Here is a 22,566-nt window from a genome sequence, read left to right as displayed (position 1 = left end):
TAGAAAAACAGGGGTGCCCCCACGCTCTGCGCAGCCCAACCCTCTCACCAGGCTCTGAAGATAAAAACACTTAAAACCCCGGCTAAATCTCGGTTTGCTGGTGTCGCTACGGCTCCTGCAGCGGCCCCAGGTAATAGGCACCGCGGTGGGCAGGCGGGGAGGAAGGCAGAGCGCGGGTGCGCCCCTCGAGGCTAAGGCACTCCCGGCTCCCGGGCCGGCCGCCTGGGCCGCGGTGCGTACCGAGCGCGCTCCGAAGCGGTCCCCGGCCTCGGAGACTTCTGGGCGCCGGGCGCTCAGCCCTCGGCCCCGGGCCCGGGCAGCAGGCGGCGCGGCGCCGGCATGCTAAGTGGGCCGCACTGGGCGCCTTTGTTCCCCGCGCCTCCGAGGACCGCTTCCCTCTGCATCCTAATGGGCTCGTCCCCCCGCCCCCCTCCGCGTCCCGGACCCCGGGGCGCCGCCCGCCCCCGCCCCGCGGGCCCGAGCACCTGCGCCGCCCCCCGCCGCGCCCCCCAGCGGGGGGTCCGGCGGCCCGCGGCGCAAGTCTCGCGGTGCTACGGCCCCGGCGGGGGAGCGGCGGCCCGCGCCCCCCGCCGCGCGACAAAGGCCGGCCCGGGAGGCGGGGCGGCGGCGGCGCGGGGGGGGCGGGTAGCGGAGGCAGCGCCCGCCCGCGCCGTCCTTTGTGTGGCGGCGGCGGCGGCGCCTGGGCCCGCCCGCCCTCCGGGGCCCGGCTCCGCGCCGCCCTCCGCCCCGCCCGGCCGCCCGGCCTCCCGGCAAGATGGCAACCCCGGCGGCGGTCAACCCTCCCGGTGAGTAGCGGCCGCGCTCGCCCGCAGGCCCGGCCGGGACCCGCGCTCGGGGGTTCTGCGCTCCGGGGACCCGCGCTCGCGGGGGCGGGGGGGCGGTGGGAGGCGGCTGCGCTCCGGGGACCCGCGCTCCGGGGACCCGCGCGCCGCAGCCCCGGCCCCGGCCGCAGCATCAGCACCGGCACAGCCCCGGCGGCGGAGGCGGGCCTCGCGGCCCCCGGGACCCCCCGCCCCCCCCGCCTCGCGTGCCGAGGACGCCCGCCGCCGGCTGCCCGGTGCCGCGCGCTGTCGCGTTCGGGGCGCGGCCCCGTGGCATCTCCGGCAGCGGCCGCGGCGGCGGGAGGGCACGGCGCGGGCGCGGGCAAAAGTTTGGAGCCGGGATTCAACAGGGTGGACCGGGGTGGAGCTCGCGGCTGGTCCCCGCGCGGCCCGCCCCCGGGCGCCCCGGTGCCCCCTCCCCGCCCCCCGGCTCCGCAGTGGGCACGGGCGCCCGGCCGGCGGCGGCGGCGGCGGCGGCGGCGCGGAGCATCCCGGCCCCGCCCGGCTCGCGCCCTCTGCCTCCTCGGGCCGCCCTGTCCTCTGGGTGCAGCCGGTGACAACCGTGCTCGCCCCGGCAGATTTCGAAAATGGAACTAGGTCCTGCTAAGCGGGACTACTGACCTGGTTTGCAGTGGGCGCAGGGAAACCCCGGCTTAGTTGGGGAGTCGGGCTCCCTAGGGGTGCCCAAGAATGGGAAGGGGACACGCAGGCTGCCGGCTGTAAAGTTTTGGTGTCGCGCCTGCTCGGCTTGGTGCCGGGTCTGGGGGGCATGCAGGTGGCCGAGTCAGAGGCCAGTCCTCAAGGAGCCCCCCCCCCCCCCCAGGGGGAGGTGGCCTGTTGGAGGTGGTGATGGGGTGGGGTGCCTAGCAGAGAAAACAAAACTGTCATCAGAGTTAGGAGTGAAGGATCCCCTGCATCCAAAGTGGTCAGGGGGCGCTTTTGGAGATCAGACATTTCCCAACTGGCCTTGGGAGGATTGGAAGGTTTGAATGTGCAGAGCAGGGCCCAGGGGGCGTGAGTGGGGAGGGGACAGGGTGAATGGCAGACACACTGAGTAGGTTTCAATGAATATTTGGGGACTCTGGGTATCCAGAGGGAGGGAGCAGTGGAGCAGTGGGGTTTCACAGACTTGTTCGGCTCTGAAGGGCAGCCTAAGGAGTAGACTCCCTCCCCGCTCCCCCCACCCCCCCCACCCAGGTTAAGGAGTCCTCGATGGTCTTGAATGCGGAAGTCATGTGATCATGGTTCTTCTGGAAGGTTGACTTGTCAGCCATGTCTAGATATCATAGAAAGGAAGGAGCAAGTTTGGAGGCAGAGAGGCTGGTCCAAACGAGGCATATGGTGGGGAGTGGTCCCACTTAGTGGCACTGGCTTGGAACAGAGAGCAGGTGGAGGGGCCTGGAGTTGACACACTGCTCGGAGTTGGGGCATGGGTAAGGGGGGGGCCCTGGAGACACAGGTGGGGAGTCTGAGTAGCTCCCGAGAGGCAGGTTCCATAAGAGAACCTCAGAAGTCTCAGAAGAACTGACAGGGAGCTCCCGCTCCAGGACACAGAAGGGGAACGTGGCACATTTGGAGACCGCCCCTCAAGTTTGCTAGTGACTCAAGTCTGCAGTTTCAGCCGGGTCCGCTGCTTACGAACCAATAGCCAGTTGATGGATTTAAATGTTGTGATGTTAAAAAAAAAAAAAAAAAAAAGGCAAACGCAGTAACATGAAGATATTTTGGTCCCATACAGGCTTATATTGGAAAGAGGAGTACGAAACTGAGGAAACTGAGGGCGTTTACCTAATACACACACACACGCACACACACACGCACACACACACACACACACCCCATTACATCACTGTTGGAAACGATTTTGTTCGTCATCGTGGTCCCACGAGCCGCCCAGAGTCAATAGGGCAGCTGCCTGGCGTGGCAGCGTGGTGCCCATGAGTGTCCGTGCCCCGGACGCCGGGAGACCCCGCTGCTACAAGTGAGGGGTTGTTTTTATTATTTGGAAACACCGGGCCTCCTTGACAGACGGTGATGTCTGTGTGTCCCGTCCATTGGCTGAGATGCCAGGGATGGTGAGCACGGAGAGGTCTTTTCAAGGGAAGAGTCTTTCTCTGACCCGGTGCCCTGGGGTGACACTCAGCTCTGTGGGGCGTGTTGCTCCTGGCCCCGGTGAATGTCTGCCTTCTAAGGAGAAGGCCGATACAGTTTGAACGGATATGTTGAAAGGCTTGAGCCCAAGAGAGAGACTTCAGATCCGACTTGCAGTTTACAGCCAAGAGAGGCAGGGCACCCAAGCTTCTTGGCAAGTCCGCTGCTCCGGGGCGGGAGTCCCTGGATGCTTCTTTGAGCATCTCGTCCTCCTGCCGCACCCCTGGCCCTGGACGTTGTTGCTCTGCAGAGAGTAAGAGCTCGGTAAACACGGGCCGATGCACCGGGGGGCACCGAGATCTCTGTGTGCTGGTACGTTGCGCCCAGGGTACAAAGGCCGCAGCCTGTCACCTCCCCGCCCACCCACACGCTTTTTCCGTTTTCCCAGCTGAGCCCTCACTGCCCACCGGCAGACCCCTCCGCAGTGCTGCGTCTCCGTGAGGCAGGGTGAGGGCACTCGGGGGCCCGGTGATGCCCGAGGAAGCTGGAGGTTTCACATCCTGTGGTGGTTCGGGCGACAGGAGCCCCATTTAAAGCTCTGATTTGGCCTTTCCAGTCCCCTGCTGGGGTTTCAGGTCTGGATTCCAGCAGCCACTCGGGGGGAGGCGCGGCTCCCAGGAATTCTCAGGAATTCTCAGGAACTGGCTACTTGGTGTACTGTGTTTCCTGGAGCCACGCGCCCGGCCATGGCAGGGACACATCGGTGTTCCACCGACTCCTAAGGAAAGACTAGGGCCATTTATACGATGAGGCTCCATTTCAGGCATGTTTTAAAAATGTGCATTGAGAATCAGCCAAGAACCGTGCATCAAGGAAAAACCCATTCTGCTGCTGGCCCGTCCACGTGTAAAACATGCAGTCGTGTTTTCAACAAAAATCTGTGTAGAGCTTACGCTCTAGGCATGTGCCATGATGGCCTTTTGAGTTCTGCCAAATGAAGAGAAGGGTGTCTGAAAAAGTTTCCTTAGTTCTCAGCCAATAGTTACCGTGCAACTAATTTTTTTAAAGCCTATTTATTTATTTTGAAGGGGGTGTGCAGAGAGAGGGAGAGGGAGAATCCCACGAGCAGGCTGTGCGCCGTCGGCCTGGGGGCTCGATCTCGCAAACCGTGAGATCCTGAGCTGAGCCAAAATCAAGAGCCAGACGCTCAGCCCACTGAGCCCCGCAGGCTTCCCTTTACTGAGCAACTGTTATGTGCCAGGTACCGAGAGCTAGGTTCTGGGTGATCAGTGGTAAACCCAGGACAGCGCCTGCCATCGTCCTGTTTGCCGGTGGCCGGGGAATACGTAGTTGTAAAGAATCACGCGGATGTGTGAGTTATGACATCACTAATGCTACAAATGAAGGAGGTTTGGGGTTTGCCTCTTTGAGGGGGCAGCTTATTTTCTTATATTAAATAGAATTTATTGTCAAATTGGTTTCCATACCACACCCAGTGCTCATCCCAACAGGTGCCCTCCTCCATGCCCATCACCCATTCTCCCCTCTCCCCCAACCCCCATCAACCCTCAGTTTGTTCTCAGTATTTAAGAGTCTCTTATGGTTTGCCTCCTTCCCTCTCTATAACTTTTTTCCCCCTTCTCCTTCCCCCTGGTCTTCTGTTGAGTTTCTCAAGATCCACAGATGAGTGAAAACATATGGTATCTGTCTTTCTCTGCCTGACTTATTTCACTCAGCATAATACCCTCCAGTTCCATCCATGTTGCTACAAATGGCAGGATTTCACTCTTTCTCATTGCCAAGTAGTATTCCGTTGTGTATATAAACCACATCTTCTTTATCCATTCGTCAGTTGATGGACATTTAGGATCCTTCCGTAATTTGGCTATTGTTGAAAGTGCTGCTCTAAACATTGGGTACAGGTGCCCCTATGCATCAGCACGCCTGTATCCCGTGGATAAATGCCTAGCAGTGCTATTGCTGGGTCATAGGGTAGATCTCGTTTTAATTTTTTGAGGAACCTCCACACTGTTCTCCAGAGCGGCTGCACCAGTTTGCACTCCCACCAGCCGTGCAAGAGGGTTCCCGTTTCTCCACATCCTCGCCAGCAACAGATAGCTCCATATAAAGCCAACTTGGTGTATCGATCAGCAGATTTAGAATCAAAACACTCTGAGGTCACAGTTGCTACAAAAAAGTCCAGAGGACATTGTGTCAGAGGGTTCCTAGGCGGTCATCGTTTTTAAGGGTTTGTTTTCTTCTTTGAGGTTGTCCTGAGACTTGCGACGTTGCACGGGCGACTGCAGACATTTGGTTAATACACAAGTCAGGACTGCTGTCTATCACGAGACATTTCATAGGTGAGAAGGTGGGCGTGGGAACTGTGGATCTCGGCGAAGGTGATTGTGAAACTGATGATCGATGTTGCAGGGGGTTCTACGAGGCAGTACTTTATGACCAACGTGCCACCACTTAGCGTTTGCTGCATAGGTGGGGTGCATTCTAACATGGACGTGTATACGTTCGTAAGACAGAATACGTATTAATGGAACAGAGTGAGTGTACGATGTGTAACAAAAAGCTTTGTGAGACTGTATTTCAGGTTAAGACAAACTTTGTAACATTTATGTGATTTTCCCTTTTGTTGTTGAGTGTAGTTGACACACAGTGTTACATTAGTCTCACGTCTTACGTTATCCTGGGCCCCACAGGCGTGGCCACCGTCTGTCACCACGTGGCACTGTTACGGCACCATCGGCTGTATTCCACGTGCTGCGCCTTCCGTCCGTGGCTTCCTCGTCCCGTGACTGGCAGCCTGGACCCCCCTCTCCCCTTCACCCATTTGCGATCCCCCCACCCACTCCCTTCTGGCAACCACGAGTTTGTCCTCCTTATTTATGGGTTTTTGGGTTTTTTTTAGCTTAATACATGTAAGGGCAATCGTGTAGTATTTGTGTTTCTCTGTCGGACTTACTTCACTTAGTATAATGCTCTCTGGGTCCATCCATGTTGTTACAAATGACAAGATCTCATTTTTTTTAATGGCTGAATCATATTCCATTGTGTGTATGTATGTGTGTATATATATGTAGATACATATGTAGATACATATGTATCTACATGTGTATATATATATGTAGATCTATGTGTGTATATATGTATCTATATATGTATATATATATGTAATATGTATGTATATATGTATATATATGTATGTATATGTAGATATATATGTGTATATATATGTATCTATACATGTATCTATATATCTATATATCTATATCTATCTATCTATATATATATATATATATACACACCACATCTTTATCTATCTATTGACGGACACTTGGGTTTCTGCCTTATCTTGACTATTACAAATAAGGCTGCAGTAAACACAGGGTTGCATGTATCTTTTTGAATTAGTGTTTGTTTTCTTTGGGTGAATACCTAGTAGTTGACTTGCTGGGTGATATGGTAATTCTGGTTTTAACTTTCTGAGGAACCTCCACGCTGTTCTCCACAGCGGCTGCACCGGTCTGCTTTCCCACCAACAGCGCAAGAGGGTTCCCGTTTCTCCACATCCTCGCCAGCATCTATAGTCTCCTGATTTGTTCGTTTTAGCCACTCTGATTGGCGTGAGGTGGTATCTTCTCGTGGTTTTGATTTGCATTTCCCTGATGATGAGTGATGTTGGACACCTTTTCGCGTGTCTGTTGGCCTCTGGATGTCTCCTATGGAAAGATGTCTGTTCAGGTTCTGTGGCCGTTTTCTAACCAGTTTTTGGTGTTGAGTTGTGTATGTTCTCTGTGTAGTTTCGATATTAACCCCTTATTGGATGTGTTGTTTGCAAATATCTTCTCCCATTCCGTAGGCTGCCTTTTCATTTTGCTGATGCTTTCCTTTGCTGTGCAAAAGCTCTTTATTTTAGTGGCGTCCCAATAGTTTATTTTTGCTTCTGTTTCCCTTGCCTCAGGAGACGTATCTAGAAAAATGTTGCTAAGCCTGTTGGCCAAGGCATGACTGCCTATGTTTTCTTTTAGGAGTTTCATGGTTTCGGGTCTCACATTTAGGTCTTTGATCCATTTTGAGTTTATTTTTGTGCCTGGTGGAAGAAAGTGGTCCCGTTTCATTCTGGATGTGGCTGTCCAGTTTTCCCAGCACCTTTTATCAAACGGACTGTCTTACATATTCTTGCCTTGAGGAGCCAACCTGTGAGTTGAGATCCGAGGAGCGAAGAGAAACACGGGCAAGCAGGTGCATTCTGGGAAGAGCCTCTGCAAAGGCCCTGGGATCAGAAGGGCCGGTCTGCTTTGAGGAACCAGAGCGGGCCAGAGCAGCTGGAGGTGCGGCGGGCGGGTGGGGTCTCGAGCAGGGGAGGGACGTGATGTGACCCGCAGTCCGCTGGGCCCTGGCTGCCGTGCGGAGAGCAGATTGGAAGGCCGGACTCTGGTTGGAGGTGGCTGCCAGGGACCCCGGCTGGCAGGGGAGACGCGGAGAAGCACACGGAGGCGAGGTACCCCTTGGGGCGGGGCCGCCACGCTGAACACGCACGTCCTCGTGCATCTAGCAGTGGGCCGGGGACCCCCCGCGTGGCCGCCTGCAGCCGCTCCTTTTGGGCAGAACCGGCAGGGCCGCGGTGGGGGGGGCGGGTGCGGTGTGCGCCTGGGTGACAGGAGGTGACCGGACTGGGGAGCCCCCGAGACGAGCCCCCGAGACTGGGCGGGAGCTGTCGTGGAGACAGCAGTCAGGCTGGAGTCCCTCTGTCCCCGTCGGTCTGTGCTGACGCTGGCTGACACGCCTGGGGACGTCATCCCCCTGTGCCACGGCCCCTGGGTGCTGGGCCGTAACGCAAGGGGCAGGTACTGGCAGCCGCGTGGGGCCGGCCGGGCCTGCAGGCAGGCTGGTGGGAGCCGTCACTGCTCAGGCGGGCCCTTGCACCCCGATGCCACGCACCCGATCCTGGCCCAGACCCTCGGCTCCAGAGCTCTGGCCGACGCCGAGCTCCCCTGTCTCCACCCGCCCCTTGCCCACACCTGAGGGTTTCCCTGCCCATGCCCTCTGCTCCTCCTGGTCCCGGCTTGGATCGTCCCTTCTCCCAAAGCCTGTCTCCAGAGACAGCATGCCCATGCTGCCGTCCGCCCGGGCCCCGTGCACTTTGCATCTGGAGCATTTCTGTGACCCGGGGTGGAGTGGTAAGGTATGGAGTTGCTGCTGGATGCCTGGGTCTGCTGCTGGCCCCGAGGCCCCACGAGGGCAGGGGGAGCCTTCCTCACTCTGCAGCCCCTCCCGTCACACCGCCTCCCGCACGGCAGGCTGCCCATGAGGTGTGCCTGTGGACAGGTGCACGGGTGCCGGGGAACTGTGTTACACGCCCGTGCGCACCTGCTTGTGAACGCCTGCCTGGGAGACAAGCTGTGCGGTGTGTTCGTGGGTCCCCGAAACAGGAGGCCAGAGCTGTCGAATTTAGGTTCTGGCCTTGGTTTGCGGGAACTGGTTTTGATCTGTAAATCCTAGCAGAGTGGTCCGAACCCAGATCAGTTCCTCCAGACTTCGTCTCATCCTAAAGGAACCCGGGAGATGCACAGATCGTATCCTCTGCCCCAGAAGGAGGGGCGGTCAGACTGGCAATAACCTGGCAACCGGCTGGGAGTCGTGGGAGGCCCGTGCCCACCACCTTCCTTACGAAAGTCCCCGAGGGTCCCCTGGAGGGGGTCTCCCCGTCCTGCCTTCCGTTCTGTGTGCGGAACCGTGGGTGTGGTGGGCGTGATTCCCGGGGGGCTCCAGACACGACACGGAGGCAGCTTCACTTCTGTTCAGGGGATGCCCACTGCCCCCCGATGCGATGCTGCTGGGCTCAAGGCCAAGCCCTTTGCAGATAAGGAGCCCCTGTGGCCTTCAAAACTGCAACACTTTGACCGTTTTCCAGGTGAATCCACAGAAAAAGCGAAACTGCCCATGAGCAGGTACTTCCTGCTGTTGTCCATTGTGCAGAAGCGGGGGGCCTCTTCCGCCGCCTTGATTGTGCCGTGAGGGTGGCCAGGCGGAGCCCGCGGTCCCCCAGCCCCTGCCGAGGCGCCCCCTCCTTTCCTGCTCACAACCGACTCCTTTCCCCCGAGTACAACGATAAACAGACATGGCTTTCCCCCCCAAAGACCGTGTGCACATACAGAAGAGAATCGTTCTGAACACACTGCTTTGTTGCCTTTTTTTCTCTTCATTAATAGTACGAGTGCCACAGCCTCTGTCTTATGGCCCCGTCCTCATCTATGGGCTCTGTCTCTCATGCTTACGTTCATAGCATTTGCTACGCTTTTCAGTTCGTCAGAAGTATGCACAGCGTGCTCATGGATGTCCCCGTATATAAATAGACAATTACGTGATTTCTTTCTCCCCTTAGGTTAACTTCCTAGAGGAGAATCGAACAATCAGATGGGTTTAAATGCTTTTTAGAAATACGCTTTTTTTTGCTTTAATGTTTATTTCTTTTGAGAAAGAGAGCGTGAGTGGGGGAGGGACAGAAAGAGAGGTAGAGAGAATCTCAAGCAGGTTCTGCACAGAGCCTGACGTGGGGCCCAATCCCACAACTGTGAGATCGTGACCTGAGCCGAGATCAGGAGTCAGACGCTTCACAACTGAGCCCTCCAGGTGCCCCATATGCTTTTATTTTGTATCGGTTTCCGCAGAGGTTAACCCAGAGGCTCAGACTGGTTCAGAGACTTGCCTGGGGTTCCCACAGTGTAAATGGGGGAGGAGGAATGGGTCCCCACGAGTTCATCTCTTCCACGTGGCCTTTTCCAGCTGGAGGTGCCATTAGCTGCCCTAGAAACCTTGGATCACTGCTGCCTGTCTGTGCGTGGCCCGGGCCCGTCCCCAGGGCTTTGAGAGCACGGGGCAGGGGGGGCGCTGTCCTCCCCCTGCCTGCACTCTGTGGCTTAGACAGTTTGTGGTGGTTATTCCTGCTTTGGATGCAGATCCAGGAGGTGTCAACACCTGGGGGTAAGTGTGTGTGTGTGCGTGTGTGTGTATTTGATTTGCGGACCCCTGCACTGGATAGATACCTCTCTCCCCGGGCCCCGGTGACAAAGGAGAGGCTAGCTGTAGGACAGCTGGGGAGGACTCCCAGGCTGGCACCGAAACCGGGCTCCGTGGGTAGATCAGGGCCTCCCGAGAGCCAGATCAGCGAAGGCCTTGCTGGCAGCTGAGTGAGGAACCAGGAGAGAGGGGGGTCATCCTCTGTTCATCAGATCCTCCCGGGGCCCTGCAGTGGTCCACTGGGGCCATCAGAGGCTTGTAGCCTGTCGATGAGGCTTCTGCCTGCCGAGTTTTGCCTGGCCCACCGAACTGTCCTAGTGGCAGTTAAGGAAAAAGCCACTGAAATTGCTAAGATAAGGGAGGCCAGGAAAGCTACACGGATACACCTTGCAACCTCAGTGAATGAGCCGGGTCCCAGACTTCGAGGCACCAGGAGGCCGGATGTCCATTTATGTACGCATTTTTTTAATTTAAATTTAAATTTTATTTCATTTGAGAGAGAGAGAGGGAGAATGAGCAGGGGAGGGGCAGAGAGAGAGGGAGACACAGAATCCAAAGCAGGCTCCAGACCCTGAGCCGTCAGCACAGAGCCCGACGCGGGGCTGGAACTCACGCGCTGTGAGATCCTGACCTGAGCAGAAGTCAGACACTCAACCGACTGAGCCACCCGGGGGCCCCTCCACATATTTTAAATTCATGGCTATCTCCAAATGGTATTCTCTTTCTTATCTCGGAGAGACATCTGACCCAGCCGTGTGGCAGAGCCTCTCAGAAACCGGGCACGGGAGCAGAGGTGTGTCCGCACAGTGTGGTTTCTAGAGGGGGTCCTGGTTGTCGCGACACCGAAGGGGGTGGGGAGGTGGGGGCGGTGGCATCTGGTGGGTGGAGGCCAGGGATGCTGTTGAACGTCCCACGGCCCCCCCACAGCGCAGTTATCCGGCCCCAGATGGCACTCGTGCCCGGGGGGAACAGCCCCGGTGTGTGGGGACAGGACTTTTTGTAACCTCTGGGCACTGGCAGCTGGCCAAGGAGCCCAGAAGTTCCGTGGGGCGTGTGGCCGGCAGAGAATTAGGGGCTGGCTCCCACGACCGGCACGTCGGCGGTGGCCGTAAGGACGAGGTGGTACTTTTCAGATAATCATGATACCCGTGAAGGAAGTTAATTTAAATGTGAAATAACAGAACTGCAGATTTTTTTTTTTATTTTTATTTTTAGAACAGCATTGATGTTTCTATCACATCAGCAGTTTGAAATGAGGCGTAGTCTGGAATCATCTGCCGTAATTTGATATGCTTGATGGATTCCAAGTTCCCCAAAGAATCAAACGAATGAGTGTGTTCAAGGATCACAGCTGTGTTCTCTCCTCTGGAAAGCAGTTCTCACCAGAAACCTTCCCGTTGGGTTCGGGCAGCTTGTCCAGCGGTTTCGGAAACGGCCTCCGGGACAGGCATGTTGGGACAGTTTCTGCCAACGACTGGCCGCCTGCTGGACGGCAGGGGGAGGGGACCCCGCTGGCGCCTCCCGCGGGCACGGAGGACGCGAAAGGCCGGGCTGGGGGCCTACGGCCGCTTCTGGGACGAGAGCCTGTGGCCTTCCCGACGCCCGTCTCCAGCTGCCTGCCGGGGGCGTCTGTCCGTGTGTCCCCCGGACCCTGAAGCCTGCCTCTCCTGCACTCCCTGCTCCCCCTAGGCCCCCGGTGGCGGTGAATGGCGCCTGTCTCCATTCACGGGCCAGAGCCAGACAGTAATTATTTTAATCGCTTACCCACCTAATTAAACAGATATTAATTGGATGCCAACTGCGTGCCCACAGCGGCGTGCCAGGGCCGGCGTGGTTTCCGCTTTCGCGGAGCTCGCCGTGTCTTAGATAATCACGGGCGCGAGGCGATCATTAAAATAAGTAGCGGGAGAGAGAGGGGTCTTCGTTTCCAGATGCCACGGGGAGGCCCGAAGTGGAGGGGACAGGGGCAGAGACCGAGGGACCCCCAGGTACGTCGGCGGTAAGCCCGGCCGAGCCGGGTGGCGGACTGGATATCGCCGATGCGGGGGCAGGAGCGCCACATTCCCGATTCGGTCACGGGGCGGGTAGGGCGCCGTGTTCCAGGCCAGAGGGCCTGGCGAGTCGGGGCCCTTGGGGGTATTTTGGTGGAGGCGGCGGGGAGAGCACGATCGGTCTCGCACATGCTGAGCTCTAGACACCTAAGTGCCTCGGGGATTTGCCGGGAGCCTCGGAGTCGCCCGTTTCCCTTCGGGTTGGGGCGTTTTGTTTTGCTTTAGCCACTGTGTCCCCAGTTCCTCGACGGAGGCGTGGCACGCGATGGGTGCCTCTTGAGTGTTCGTGGAGTGGGCGCCTGACGTGAGCTCCACGTCTCCCAGACGGCAAGCCAACGGAGAGTTGGGTCCACCACAAGGTGGTTCTGGTTTCGGTGACGTTTACGCGGGGCGGGCAGCTGGCTCGCAGAGAAGTGACGAGAACGGAGCACAGGACCGGGCTCCCGAGGGTCAGCCACGGCCCGTGTGCCGGGTTCTCCGGCTGGCCTCTGTCTCGCTGGGCAACTTGAGGGTGCATGGTGCACCCCGTGCCCCGTCCTTTCTGAATACTGCCACGTGTCTCCTGGTGACGAGGGGACAGGCCCCCGGTAAGTACCCGAGACATGCGGTGTGGCCTCCCACACGGAGCTCGCGGCTGCCTCCGTGTGCAACCCTATGTCGGCAAGAGCCAGACCTCCCAGGTCCTGCGGACCCTGTTGTCAGCGCCCCGAAATTCCTCAGGAGCCGCCGTCGTCGCTGTGCGCCCCAGACTCGCGAGCACACGATCGGTCTCTCCTCACCCCCCGCCCCGTGCCGCCCTCTCTGCCCACGGGTCCCGCCCCCGTGCTGTGACAAAAGCACGCTTTTGCGCCGCGAGACATCTCCAGAGTTCGTTCTTGACTGTCGCGACGCCACGTCACTGGGAAGAAGGGCGTTCTCTTACGGGACAACAGTTTGTGACCCACGTCAGGGCATCAGCGTCCAGGTGACACCCAACGTCGCACCCTCTGACCCTACTCTCACTCCATTAGGCGTTCTTCCAGAAACCTGCTGTTTCCTGGTCCTCGGTTTCATCCAGGATCGCAAATCCCACTTACTGTACTTCTGATCTCTCCGGCTTATTTATTTCCTAACTGGACGTCTGTACCTCTTCTCGCCTTTAACCAGTGCCTGTCACCCCCCCCACCACCAGTTCTCTGTGTTTAAGAGCGTGTTTCTTTGTTTTTTATTTGTTCATTTCTTTTTGTTTTGTTTTAGATTCCACATCCGAGTCAATCATACGGTCTCTGTCTTTCTCTGTCTGACTTATTTCACACAGCATAACTCCCTCTGGGCCATGGTTGTGATATCCCTTTACTCCCCTTTAATTCTGGAACAGTCGCTCAGAGGCGTTGTTGTGTTGGTTTGTTTTGTGTTTTTGGATTTTCTTTTATGGCCTTGACATTTTTTGCCAAGTACGGGCCAGTCATTTTGTAAAATACCTCCCAATTTTGTTCGATGTTGCCTCATCGTGACATTGGGGTTGTGCTTTTTAAATTAAAAAAAAATCTTAAATTTCATTTTATTTATTTATTTAAAAAATTTTTAAATGTTTATTTTTGAGAGAGACAGAGCATGAGCAGGGGCAGGGCAGAGAGAGAGGGAGACACAGAACCCAAAGCAGGATCCAGGCTCCGAGCTGTCAGCACAGAGCCCGACGCGGGGCTCGAACCCACAGACCGCGAGATCCTGACCTGAGCCAAAGTCGGATGCTCAACCGACTGAGCCACCCAGGCTCCCCTGAAATTTTAAATTTTTATCGAATTTTTAAATTTTTATCAAAAACACCACCAGGGTGACGTTGTGTCACGAGGCTGACTCACGACGGCTCCTGTCAGCCGTGACATCAGGGTCCCGTGTGGCCAGGGCTGAGGAAGGGGATTCGTGGTCTCAGAGCCCCCCATGCTTGGTAAACCTCCTCTGTGGGTTTGCACACTCTTTGTGGGCAGCCGCAGATACTCCTTGGTGAGTGCAGGTCCCGGGGGAGTTTTAAAAAAAAGCCCATAAGGTTAATACTTCCCTCAACTAAATGTCAACTTCCTGACATATTATAATATGTAATAGAAATATGTAATAGAAAATAATTATAATGTAACCGTGTAAGGACGATCATATCTCTAATAAAGTCAGTAGGGGTTTCGGGCGTTTAATTTCCAACTCTCCCGACACACGCTACAAGGCTCTTCAGGTGAGCTACTCGCCTGCGATTCGTGAGACCACAGTTCTCGGCGAGACCTTCCTTCAGACGGTGGTCGGCGTGTCGCGTGTCCCGCCCTTTGTTGCTGGTGCACGCCCGCGCTGAGATGTGCATTTTCATTTATTCCAGAGGCTCGTTTGCTCCTTCTGTGTTCCACTGAAGAGATAAGTTTGTAATTTACTGTGACTTTATAAAGAAAGACCTAGTAACTCAAGAGCCGGGGTTCTTTCTGGAATAATCGGCCTGCAGGCACCTGCTGCGTTTTCCTAAGCGAGAGCCCCTCCCTCATCCCTGTCCCTCTCTCCGCATCCCCCCTTTGTTTCTCCCTTTTTCTTCCTCCTCCTCCTCCTTCCCCTCCTCCCTTCTCCCTCACCCCTGCCCATCCCCCCGCCCTTCTCTCTCATCAGAGACCCGAGGTTGGAAATGTTGGCCTCGAACCACCAACCCGGGCAGGTATGCAGAACACAGAGCCCTCCCCTCTGTGCGCAGGGGTGATGTGAAGCCACCTCCTGGGAGAGGGTACTCTGGGCTGTGTCCTCCTGTCCTGTTGTGACTGTCCTTCCCGCCCTCCCCACCTGCTGCTTTCCAGCCCAGTCGTGCCCTGCCCCCCACTCCTCCTCCTCCCCGTCCTCGCGGGCATCACCCAGGGACCGTCCTCCCTCCCAGCACCTCCCATGCACCGGACAGGCCGGGGCGGGGGCGGGGACGGCCGCTCAAGAGGGTCCCCGGACTCTGTGCGGGGCACTTACTTGCCTCTGCACACGGTGGCTCGGCGCCCCCATCTGCTTCCACCCACTTAAGCGGCTCCCGCCGCGTCCAGGGCAATCGAGTTTGTACACTTTGTGGACAAGCTAGAGGTTCGGACACGGGCCTTTTTGCCTTCATCCGTTCAGCACGTGTGTGTCGGCTGCCTGCCATCACCAGTCACTGTGCTCAGGTGCTGGGATACGCTGCGGAGACCGAAGGACGCGGCCGGCTTGGAGGCGTGTGCGGTCTTCTGCGCCTGCGCCCCGAACACCCCCGCAGCGCAGGTCTGTTAGGCCTGTCGGCCACCAGGTGGCGCCGTCCTACCGGTAACGCCGTTCCTCCCCGAGACCTGCGAGCATCCCCCGGAGGCAGGCCTGTGGGGCCCAGCGCCGCCCTCCGCCCCGTCCCGGAGGCTCTGTCGGTGGATAGGCCGGGATGCAGGGGGGGCGGCGTTTGCATTTCGGACCAGTCGCCAGGTGACGCTGATGCTCCTGGTTCCTGGACCACCCCGAGGTCCACCGAGGCAGAGGCCGCGAAGCCCAGTGCTGTGCCCGCTGCTGCCCAACCCGCCTGGTTCAGGATCCATGAACTCATTGGATCTTCCTGCTGCTTGGGGCTTCATGGCCCCATTTCACAGCTGGTGAGTGTGAGGCTGTTCTGATCCCAGGCGCACTCTACTCTCTTTCCACTGTCACCCTGGCTCTCCTGGGTGGCTTCGAGAGGAAGGCACTGGGTGTGTGAGCGAGCTGTCCTGGGAGAGGCGACTGACGTTAGCTGGGCATCGGGCAGCATGAGAGAGGGACCAGAGCCGTGTCCCTGCCCCGGAGCTCACTCTGGGCTCTTGGGGACCCTGCTTTCCTTTCTTCTCATCTGTAAAATGAAAGTTGGTCCTTGGTGTGCGGATTTGTTTCATTTATTGTTCTGGGTGTTCAGTGGCCCTTTCAACCTACTAAATTCTTTCTCTGTATTCTGTCCTTCTGGAAATTCTGGTAGTTGGACATAGACCTCCTGGAGTGGTCTTCCAGGAGGACCCAACTCCTCGATCACTTTGGGGAGATTTAAACAACTTCAGAAAATAAATCTCTCATTTCTTTCCCCAGAGAAGACTCCAGTTTCTTGGCATCGGGGGTTCACGGAATGCCCTCACTGTCGTTGATGGGATGTCGGGACTCAGGAGAGACAGGGTGTGAGTTCAGCGTGGCGTCTTTCACTGGAAAATGGTGGCTGTTCAAAGCGTTTAGGTTAATTGTTTTGTTTTAAGAGAACAAGATTTCTAATTCAGTAGAATGGCTGATGCCCAAGTCTGCCATCATCTACTAGTTACGACTTGAAGAAAGTGATTCAAGGGTTTGAAAATAAAAGGTTTGGCTGTAGTCTATCAGGCCAATGCAGAGGAAAAGAAACCACGGTCACGATTTTAAAATCAGTGAAAAGGAAATTATGTCAAAACATCTCATGGTACAAAGGAGACCATTTTTAGCCTGTAATTTACTGGGTTTGAACCTTAATGCACCAAACAACATTCTGTAACTGACAGGAATTTCTCAGGACCCTTGAATGCAAGCCCCATGTTACTGCATTATTTTTTCCCATCCAATTAAATCTGCCTCATCCTTTCCAGCTTGGCTGTTGGGACGTCCTATCTCATTTACCCTGGGGAAGGTGACCTTTTCCCTGGGGTCATGTAGGACGCTTTGGGCCTTACGTAGCCCAGGAGCACTGGAAGAGGGGCCTCAGATCTTCTGTCAATTGTGACTCTTTGTGAGACACTCGTTGCCCAGGTCCTTAGGGTGCACGTGAAGGCAGCCAGCTGGCCGGCTGTCGTTAAATCCAAGTGGGCTGTCAGGAAATTACAGCGTTGAAAAATAAACAAGATTAGGGGATCAGTGGAAGAATTTAATAGCTACTAAACACAGATGAATAGAGAATTAATGAATTAGAAAGTGGGATGGAAGGAATTACGGAGCATTTAGCACAGAGGCTGAGTCAGGACCCAGGAGCATGGGGCTCTGAGTCAGAGCCCCGTGCATAATCTACTTACGCACGTAGATTAGAGCCCTGGGCAGAGACGGGTGCAGGGCCGGCCGGAATCCAGGAGAAGAGGCTGGTCACCTTCCAGAACTAACGAGAGGCCCCGAGCCTCGGAGTCAGGAGTTACGGCAGACTGCAAGCGAGAAAAATGAAAAGAAACGCAAACCTAAACCAAGTGTAGTGAAAACAGAAAGGAGCAAAGACAAAGAGGGCCAAGGGACTCGAACCCGTCTCTGAACACCTCCCGGCAGGAATGCCGTCCCCGGAGCCCGAGGCGCTGTGCCGCCCTTGACACGCCCACGCGTGGCACGCTGCTGTCCCGTGGCCCCCTAAACGGCCGTGTTTCCGTGCAGTCCTGACGGGCGTGTTGCCCTCCCACCCTCTTTTGTGAAGGTGGGTATTCCGGTGGCATTTCCACTGGATGACATCGGGGGCCACGGTCCCTATTTCGGGTCCCCACGTCTACCCGTGAGTCTCTGGCGAGTTAGGTACCTCTCAGGACTGGACGGTTAGGGGAGAAGAGAGCAGCATGTAGGGGGTGCACGGAAACAGGAGAAAAGGTTCCTTGTTCCTCTGTGGCCGGGCTGGACGGTAGTTGAGGACCGTCTCTCCCTTAGGTAGAGCCACAGCTGGGCGGTGCCGGTCCGCCTACTCTCTACTTGGAGCTAAGCTGCGGGAGTGGAGCCGGCTTTGGGGTGCCGTCCTCTTAGATGTGACGGCCCTCACGGCAGCCCAGCTGCCTCCCGAACTCGGTCTCTGTCGACCTCCTGCCCATCCAGCGAAGCCCCGCCTCTCCATGGCCCTTTCCCCCGGGGCTGCCGTGTGGGGGTGGACCAGGCCAAGGGAAGGGAGGGCGGGCTTGGTGCAAGGTCACGGGCCTCGGTCACGAGGCTGTTCCCTCTCCGGCTCCGGGCGGGGGGAAAAGGGCGTTTCGCTGCTCCTGACCAGGTCAGATGATCTCCTTTGGAGGAACGCGTTTCACAGGTGAGAAACAAACACCCTCTTTGACTGGGTGCCGTTGACCAACCGCCCGGGTCAGCTCGGGCCGCCGTAACACGGGGCCGTAGACCCGGTGGCCTCGGTAACAGAAGTTCAGGTTTTCAGTTTGGAGTCCGGAAAGGTGGAGAGCGAGGTGCGGGACGGTTCGGTTCCTGGCCGGAGCCCCCCCTGCCGGCTTGATGGCCGCCTTGTCGCCGTGTCTGCTCTGGTGTGGAGGGGGTAGCCTGCTCTCCGTCACCTCCTCCGGCAAGGACACTGATCCCAGCGTGAGGCCTCACCCTCGAGACCTCATCTGAGCCTGGTCAGCCCGCACAGGCCCCGCCTCCCCAGGCCGCCACGTTAGGAGCTGGGGCCTCAACGGGGGAGTGGGGCGCAGGGGGGCACGAGTCGGTCTGCAGCACCCGCTCGACATTTGTGTTGGATGTGGTCGCAGCGAGCCACATTTGGGGCCATGCGGTTGTGGACCTGAGTGGGAAAGGGGAGACGAAACAGACACAGGGCGGGGGGTCGGCAGGAGTGGCTGACCTGTGACGTCGAGGGACTCCGCCACGGCTCTGCTAAGACGTGAGCGCGGGTCTTGCGAGCCACATCGTAGAATTATTTTTTGGTTCACAGCTCACAGTGGACCATCCACTCGATTCTGACTTGAGGACAGTGACTGGGAGGGTACCTGATGCAGGACGGGCGCCCAGAAACCCTTCGTGGGGGGCAGGCAGGAGTTGAGAGCCTCGGGACTTAAGTGAGGTCTGCTGGCAGCATGCATGGAAGTCAGCCTGCCACGTGGTTTGGGGAGGAGACACTGAGTTTGGTTTCGAATGTAGAGACTGAGGTCGTCTGTGAAACCTCAGCACATTGGGCCCCGCGGTTGGAGGTCAGGGAGCCGCCGTCTGAGGAAGTGAGGTCGCTGGCCTCCGCCCTGCGGTCACAGCAGGAGCCCCGCAAGGAAGCCGTGGCCTGGTGTCGCCCAGGGCTTGCCCGCCGCGCTCTCCGAGGGGGCACTTTTCTTTAACGTTTACACAGTCTCAGCCCCGCAGGTTCGCTGCTACCCTCCCAAACCTGCCTCCCTGACAATGCCGTTGTTCTGACCTCTGAGGGATCACAGTCCGCATGCGGCTGCACTTCTCCGTGCCTGTTCACCCCCAGCCCTGCCTCCCGGGTGTCGGGTGCCCCCCACACCCACCTGCCTGTCCTGCCAGCGCTGGGGACGGCCTCCGTCTGCTGTGGGCGCCTGTGGGCTTACCGCAGTGGCTTGGGCGGCACCGGTGTGAGGTGCGTGCACCCTAAAAACCATACCTCCTGGTGACCAGGTGGGGCGTCCCTCGTGGGCCCGCGGCGGCGTGGGTGCCCTTCTCCCATCCTGCAGCAGGCAGTGCTGTGGAATCACGCACGCTGAGCGCGTCTGTGCGTAGACCCGGAGTGTTGGGGGGGAGATGCTGGTGGCGTAACAGACGGTGCTCGCGTTGCGCGTTGCCACTTTGGCCTGCTCGCGGCGGCTCGGACGTTATCTCACGAGGCGCGAGTAGGGGGGATGCGTACTTTGCAGACGGGTGGAATGCGACCGTGACTCAGCCAGTCCCACGGGTGGGCGAGGCAGGAGACGGGTGCCTTTCCGTGTCCCAGCCGCGGTCCCCGTGCTCAACCTTACGCCAGAGCGGTGTGGCGGTGATCTCACCGGCCGGAAGCCGCTGTCTGCAGAAGTGTCCTCGACCGGTCAGTGCAGAGACGGGGGCTGAAGGAGGGCCGAGGTCCCACGGAGGAGGGGCCGGAAGAAACGAGGTCAGGGCTGTGTGCCCCCTTCCCGGACTCGTGCACCTACACAGCAGGTGTCTCCAGCGTGTTTTTTTCCCCTGATTTTGTAATTTATTTTTATGTTTAATTTTTACTTACATATATATTTTTGAATTTAAAAATGTTTTATTTTTTTTTTTGAGAGAGAGAGGGAGAGAGAGAGAGAGAGCATGAGTGGGGGAGGAACAGAGAGAGAGGGAGACACAGGATCCAAAGCAGGCTCCAGGCTCCGAGCTGTCAGCACAGAGCCCGACACGGGGCTCGAACTCACGAACTGTGAGATCATGACCTGAGCCGAAGTTGGACGCTCAACCGACTGAGCCCCCCGGGCGCCCCATTTATGTGTGTTTAGTCACCTGCTCGTATCTGGACAACAGCAGTTTTCCACGTGTAACGAACCGGATCCTCAATATTTGTCATATACTTCCTGCCCGGAAGTGGATTGGAAAAGAAATAGGATTTACCTGATTCAGTGCGTGTCGCCGGGAGAACGCCTGTTCTGCGTTCTAGGCTTTCTCTTTGGATGGAACACTGCTCGGCAGGTGTAGTTTTCGGACCAGAGGCACGCGGTGGCCTGACACAGTGCAGTGACAGAGCCTTCGTCCAGCCAGGGGATGCCAGACCCTTCCTCCTCACCTGCGGGGTCACGGGCAGCTTTCTGGCATAGGATGCGCCCCCGACAGCATGTCCTTAGTCTTCCTGTCCTCCCCCCGCCCCCCATTGTGGTCACACCCACGGGACATTGTTGTCATGCTGAGAAAATACGGACCGGGCAGCCTTGGTGGCACATGCCTGTTATTCCCTGCTCCCCACAACCCCCGCCCCAACCCTCCGGCCATCATCCGGGTCTTTCCTTCTCCGGGCACTTTGGGGCCCCTCCCCCAGACAAAGGCCACTGTTCCAGGGACAGCCAGGGCCTCCTGGGCCTTCTGCCCCGATAGCACCGCCGAAAACAGGGCTTTCCCGGGCACCCTGTGACAGGTGCGCTGGCCCTGTGGCTGCATGTGCGTGGTCCAGGCTCAGAGATCTGCGTGGCTTCCCCGCTCCCCGGGCCCAACCCGCCCCTCCGGGAGCCCGGCCCCCGGGCCAGGCCGGCCACTTCCTTCAGGACCCCAAGTCTCAGGTTGGAAACCTGTCCTGTTTCTTGGCCTCTCTTCCTTGTGCCTCTCGAGAGAGGCTTGGGATCCGCCTGCTCCTTCCAGGGTCGTGGCCGTGGGGTTTCTCTTTTGCTTTCGTGACACAGAGAAACCATCAGAATTGCGAATGGGGAGGGTGAAGTGCCGTCACCCTCCGTACCCGCCCCCAGAACCGAGAAAGCGGTGGGGCGGCCTGCCCGGGCTCGCGTGGCCACCGTGTGCCAGGGGACGACCCCTCCTCTCTCCTTCCTCAGCTCGCCCAGGATGGGCGCACACCTGCCCTGCTACCCTTGTTCTGGGCGCTGCGTGAGCAGTGATGAGTCACACGTCCCCCTCCCCGGACAGGGTCCCGGGGGGCTTGCCGGCCATCTTCATGCCCTTCACCAGAGTCCACGATCATCGTCCCTCCCACGGGACGCTGGGCATCGTCCAGGGAACCAACACATCGTCCAGAAAAGCCAACCAGTCACCTGCCACCAATACCCCTCCCCCCAGTAAAGGCAACAATAGAACTGAACCCCGCACCCCAGATCGTGGCCGGGAGGTCAGCACAGGACCGGAGCCCCATGCCCCAGACTGTCCCCAGGAGGTCAGCATAGAACTGGAGCCCTGTGCCTCAGACTGTCCCCGGGAGGTCAGCAGCCTTGGGCATTGTGACCAGCGGGCCCTGTGCCTCCTCTGCATGGTCTTCAGGGGGCCCCGCTCTCCTCCATGCAGGTGGGTGGTTGCGATCGCTGGGGCCCTGGCTGGTTGGATGTGGCCCTTGTGGCCTTGCTCTTGCCCGGGGTCCGGTCGCGGCAGGGCCAGCCCCTCCAGCCCCGCGCCAGAGCAGGCTCTCCCCTTCCCGCTGGAACCCCCACGCCGGCTCCCCAGCGCCAGCTTCCTCTCGGGGCCCTGCCCCGGAGCCGCGCTGGTGTCCGAGGCCAGCTGACCCCAGAGCCCGTCCCAGGGCCGGTGCGTCGTGGGGCTGTGGGGGGGACACGCTGGGCGGACGGCACCTTCCCAGCCAGCCCACCTCCCTCTCGGGTTCCTTCCTCCCGTGTCCTCCCTCGGTGCTCTCTCTTCCCCCGGTGCTCCGGCCTGTCTGGCTCCTGTGGCAAGACGCTGTCGTCTTGCGTTTGCCTCTGTTCCTTCAGCTCGGCTGTCGGTGGCTCCTGCCGGTGCCCGGGGCGGGCCCTGCATCCCCGGGCTTCCTCAGAGATCCCTGGCAGGGGGCCCATCTCTCACCCCGAGCCGGGCGAGCCTGCGTGGCCCTGGGGAGAGCAGCGCCCGCTGGGCAGGTAGCCCAGCAGTGAAGGCACTTCTCCGAAGGGACCCAGCCGCTCCCGCATCTGCGCCCGGGGACTTCTGCCTCCCGGACAGGCTCTGACGTGCCACCCCCGGGGGCCTGCCGCTCCCCTGCGGCTCGGGCACAGTGGGAGGGCCGTGCCTTGCCCACGGGTCGGCTGAGCTGAGCTAGAGGTAGGGGACTCCCCAGCCCCCCCGGGTTCTTGGCCCAGATTGCTGGGCTTATTTGCTTAGGCCAGAGGTTGGCCAGTTATGGCCGATGGGCCTCGTCTGTCCGGCCTCCTATTTTTCTGTGTCCCACAAGTTAGAATTATTTTTACGTTTTTTTAAATTTTTTTTTTTAACGT

The 22,566-nt window shown here is 58.2% G+C and overlaps 1 protein-coding gene across 5 annotated transcripts in view; it reads left to right on the top strand.

Moving 5' to 3' along the window:
* Positions 1–698: 698 nt before the first annotated feature.
* The window catches only part of ARNT2 (aryl hydrocarbon receptor nuclear translocator 2), a 151,883-nt gene continuing 130,015 nt past the window's right edge, over positions 699–22,566 (top strand). For all 5 annotated transcript variants that reach the window (XR_007149632.1, XR_007149634.1, XR_007149633.1 and 2 more), the window contains exon 1: positions 699–806. Coding sequence is in view for 2 of the 5 variants with exons in the window: in XM_047846716.1 (XP_047702672.1) it covers positions 776–806 (31 nt within the window). In the remaining 3 variants the exon portion in view is untranslated. The remainder of the gene's footprint in view (positions 807–22,566) is intronic.

This window comes from Prionailurus viverrinus, unplaced genomic scaffold, assembly GCF_022837055.1.
Source record: "Prionailurus viverrinus isolate Anna unplaced genomic scaffold, UM_Priviv_1.0 scaffold_40, whole genome shotgun sequence".
Lineage (NCBI taxonomy): Eukaryota > Metazoa > Chordata > Mammalia > Carnivora > Felidae > Prionailurus > Prionailurus viverrinus.
Note: the sequence above shows the minus strand (reverse complement) of the source record. Positions and strands in the feature narration are given on the sequence as shown.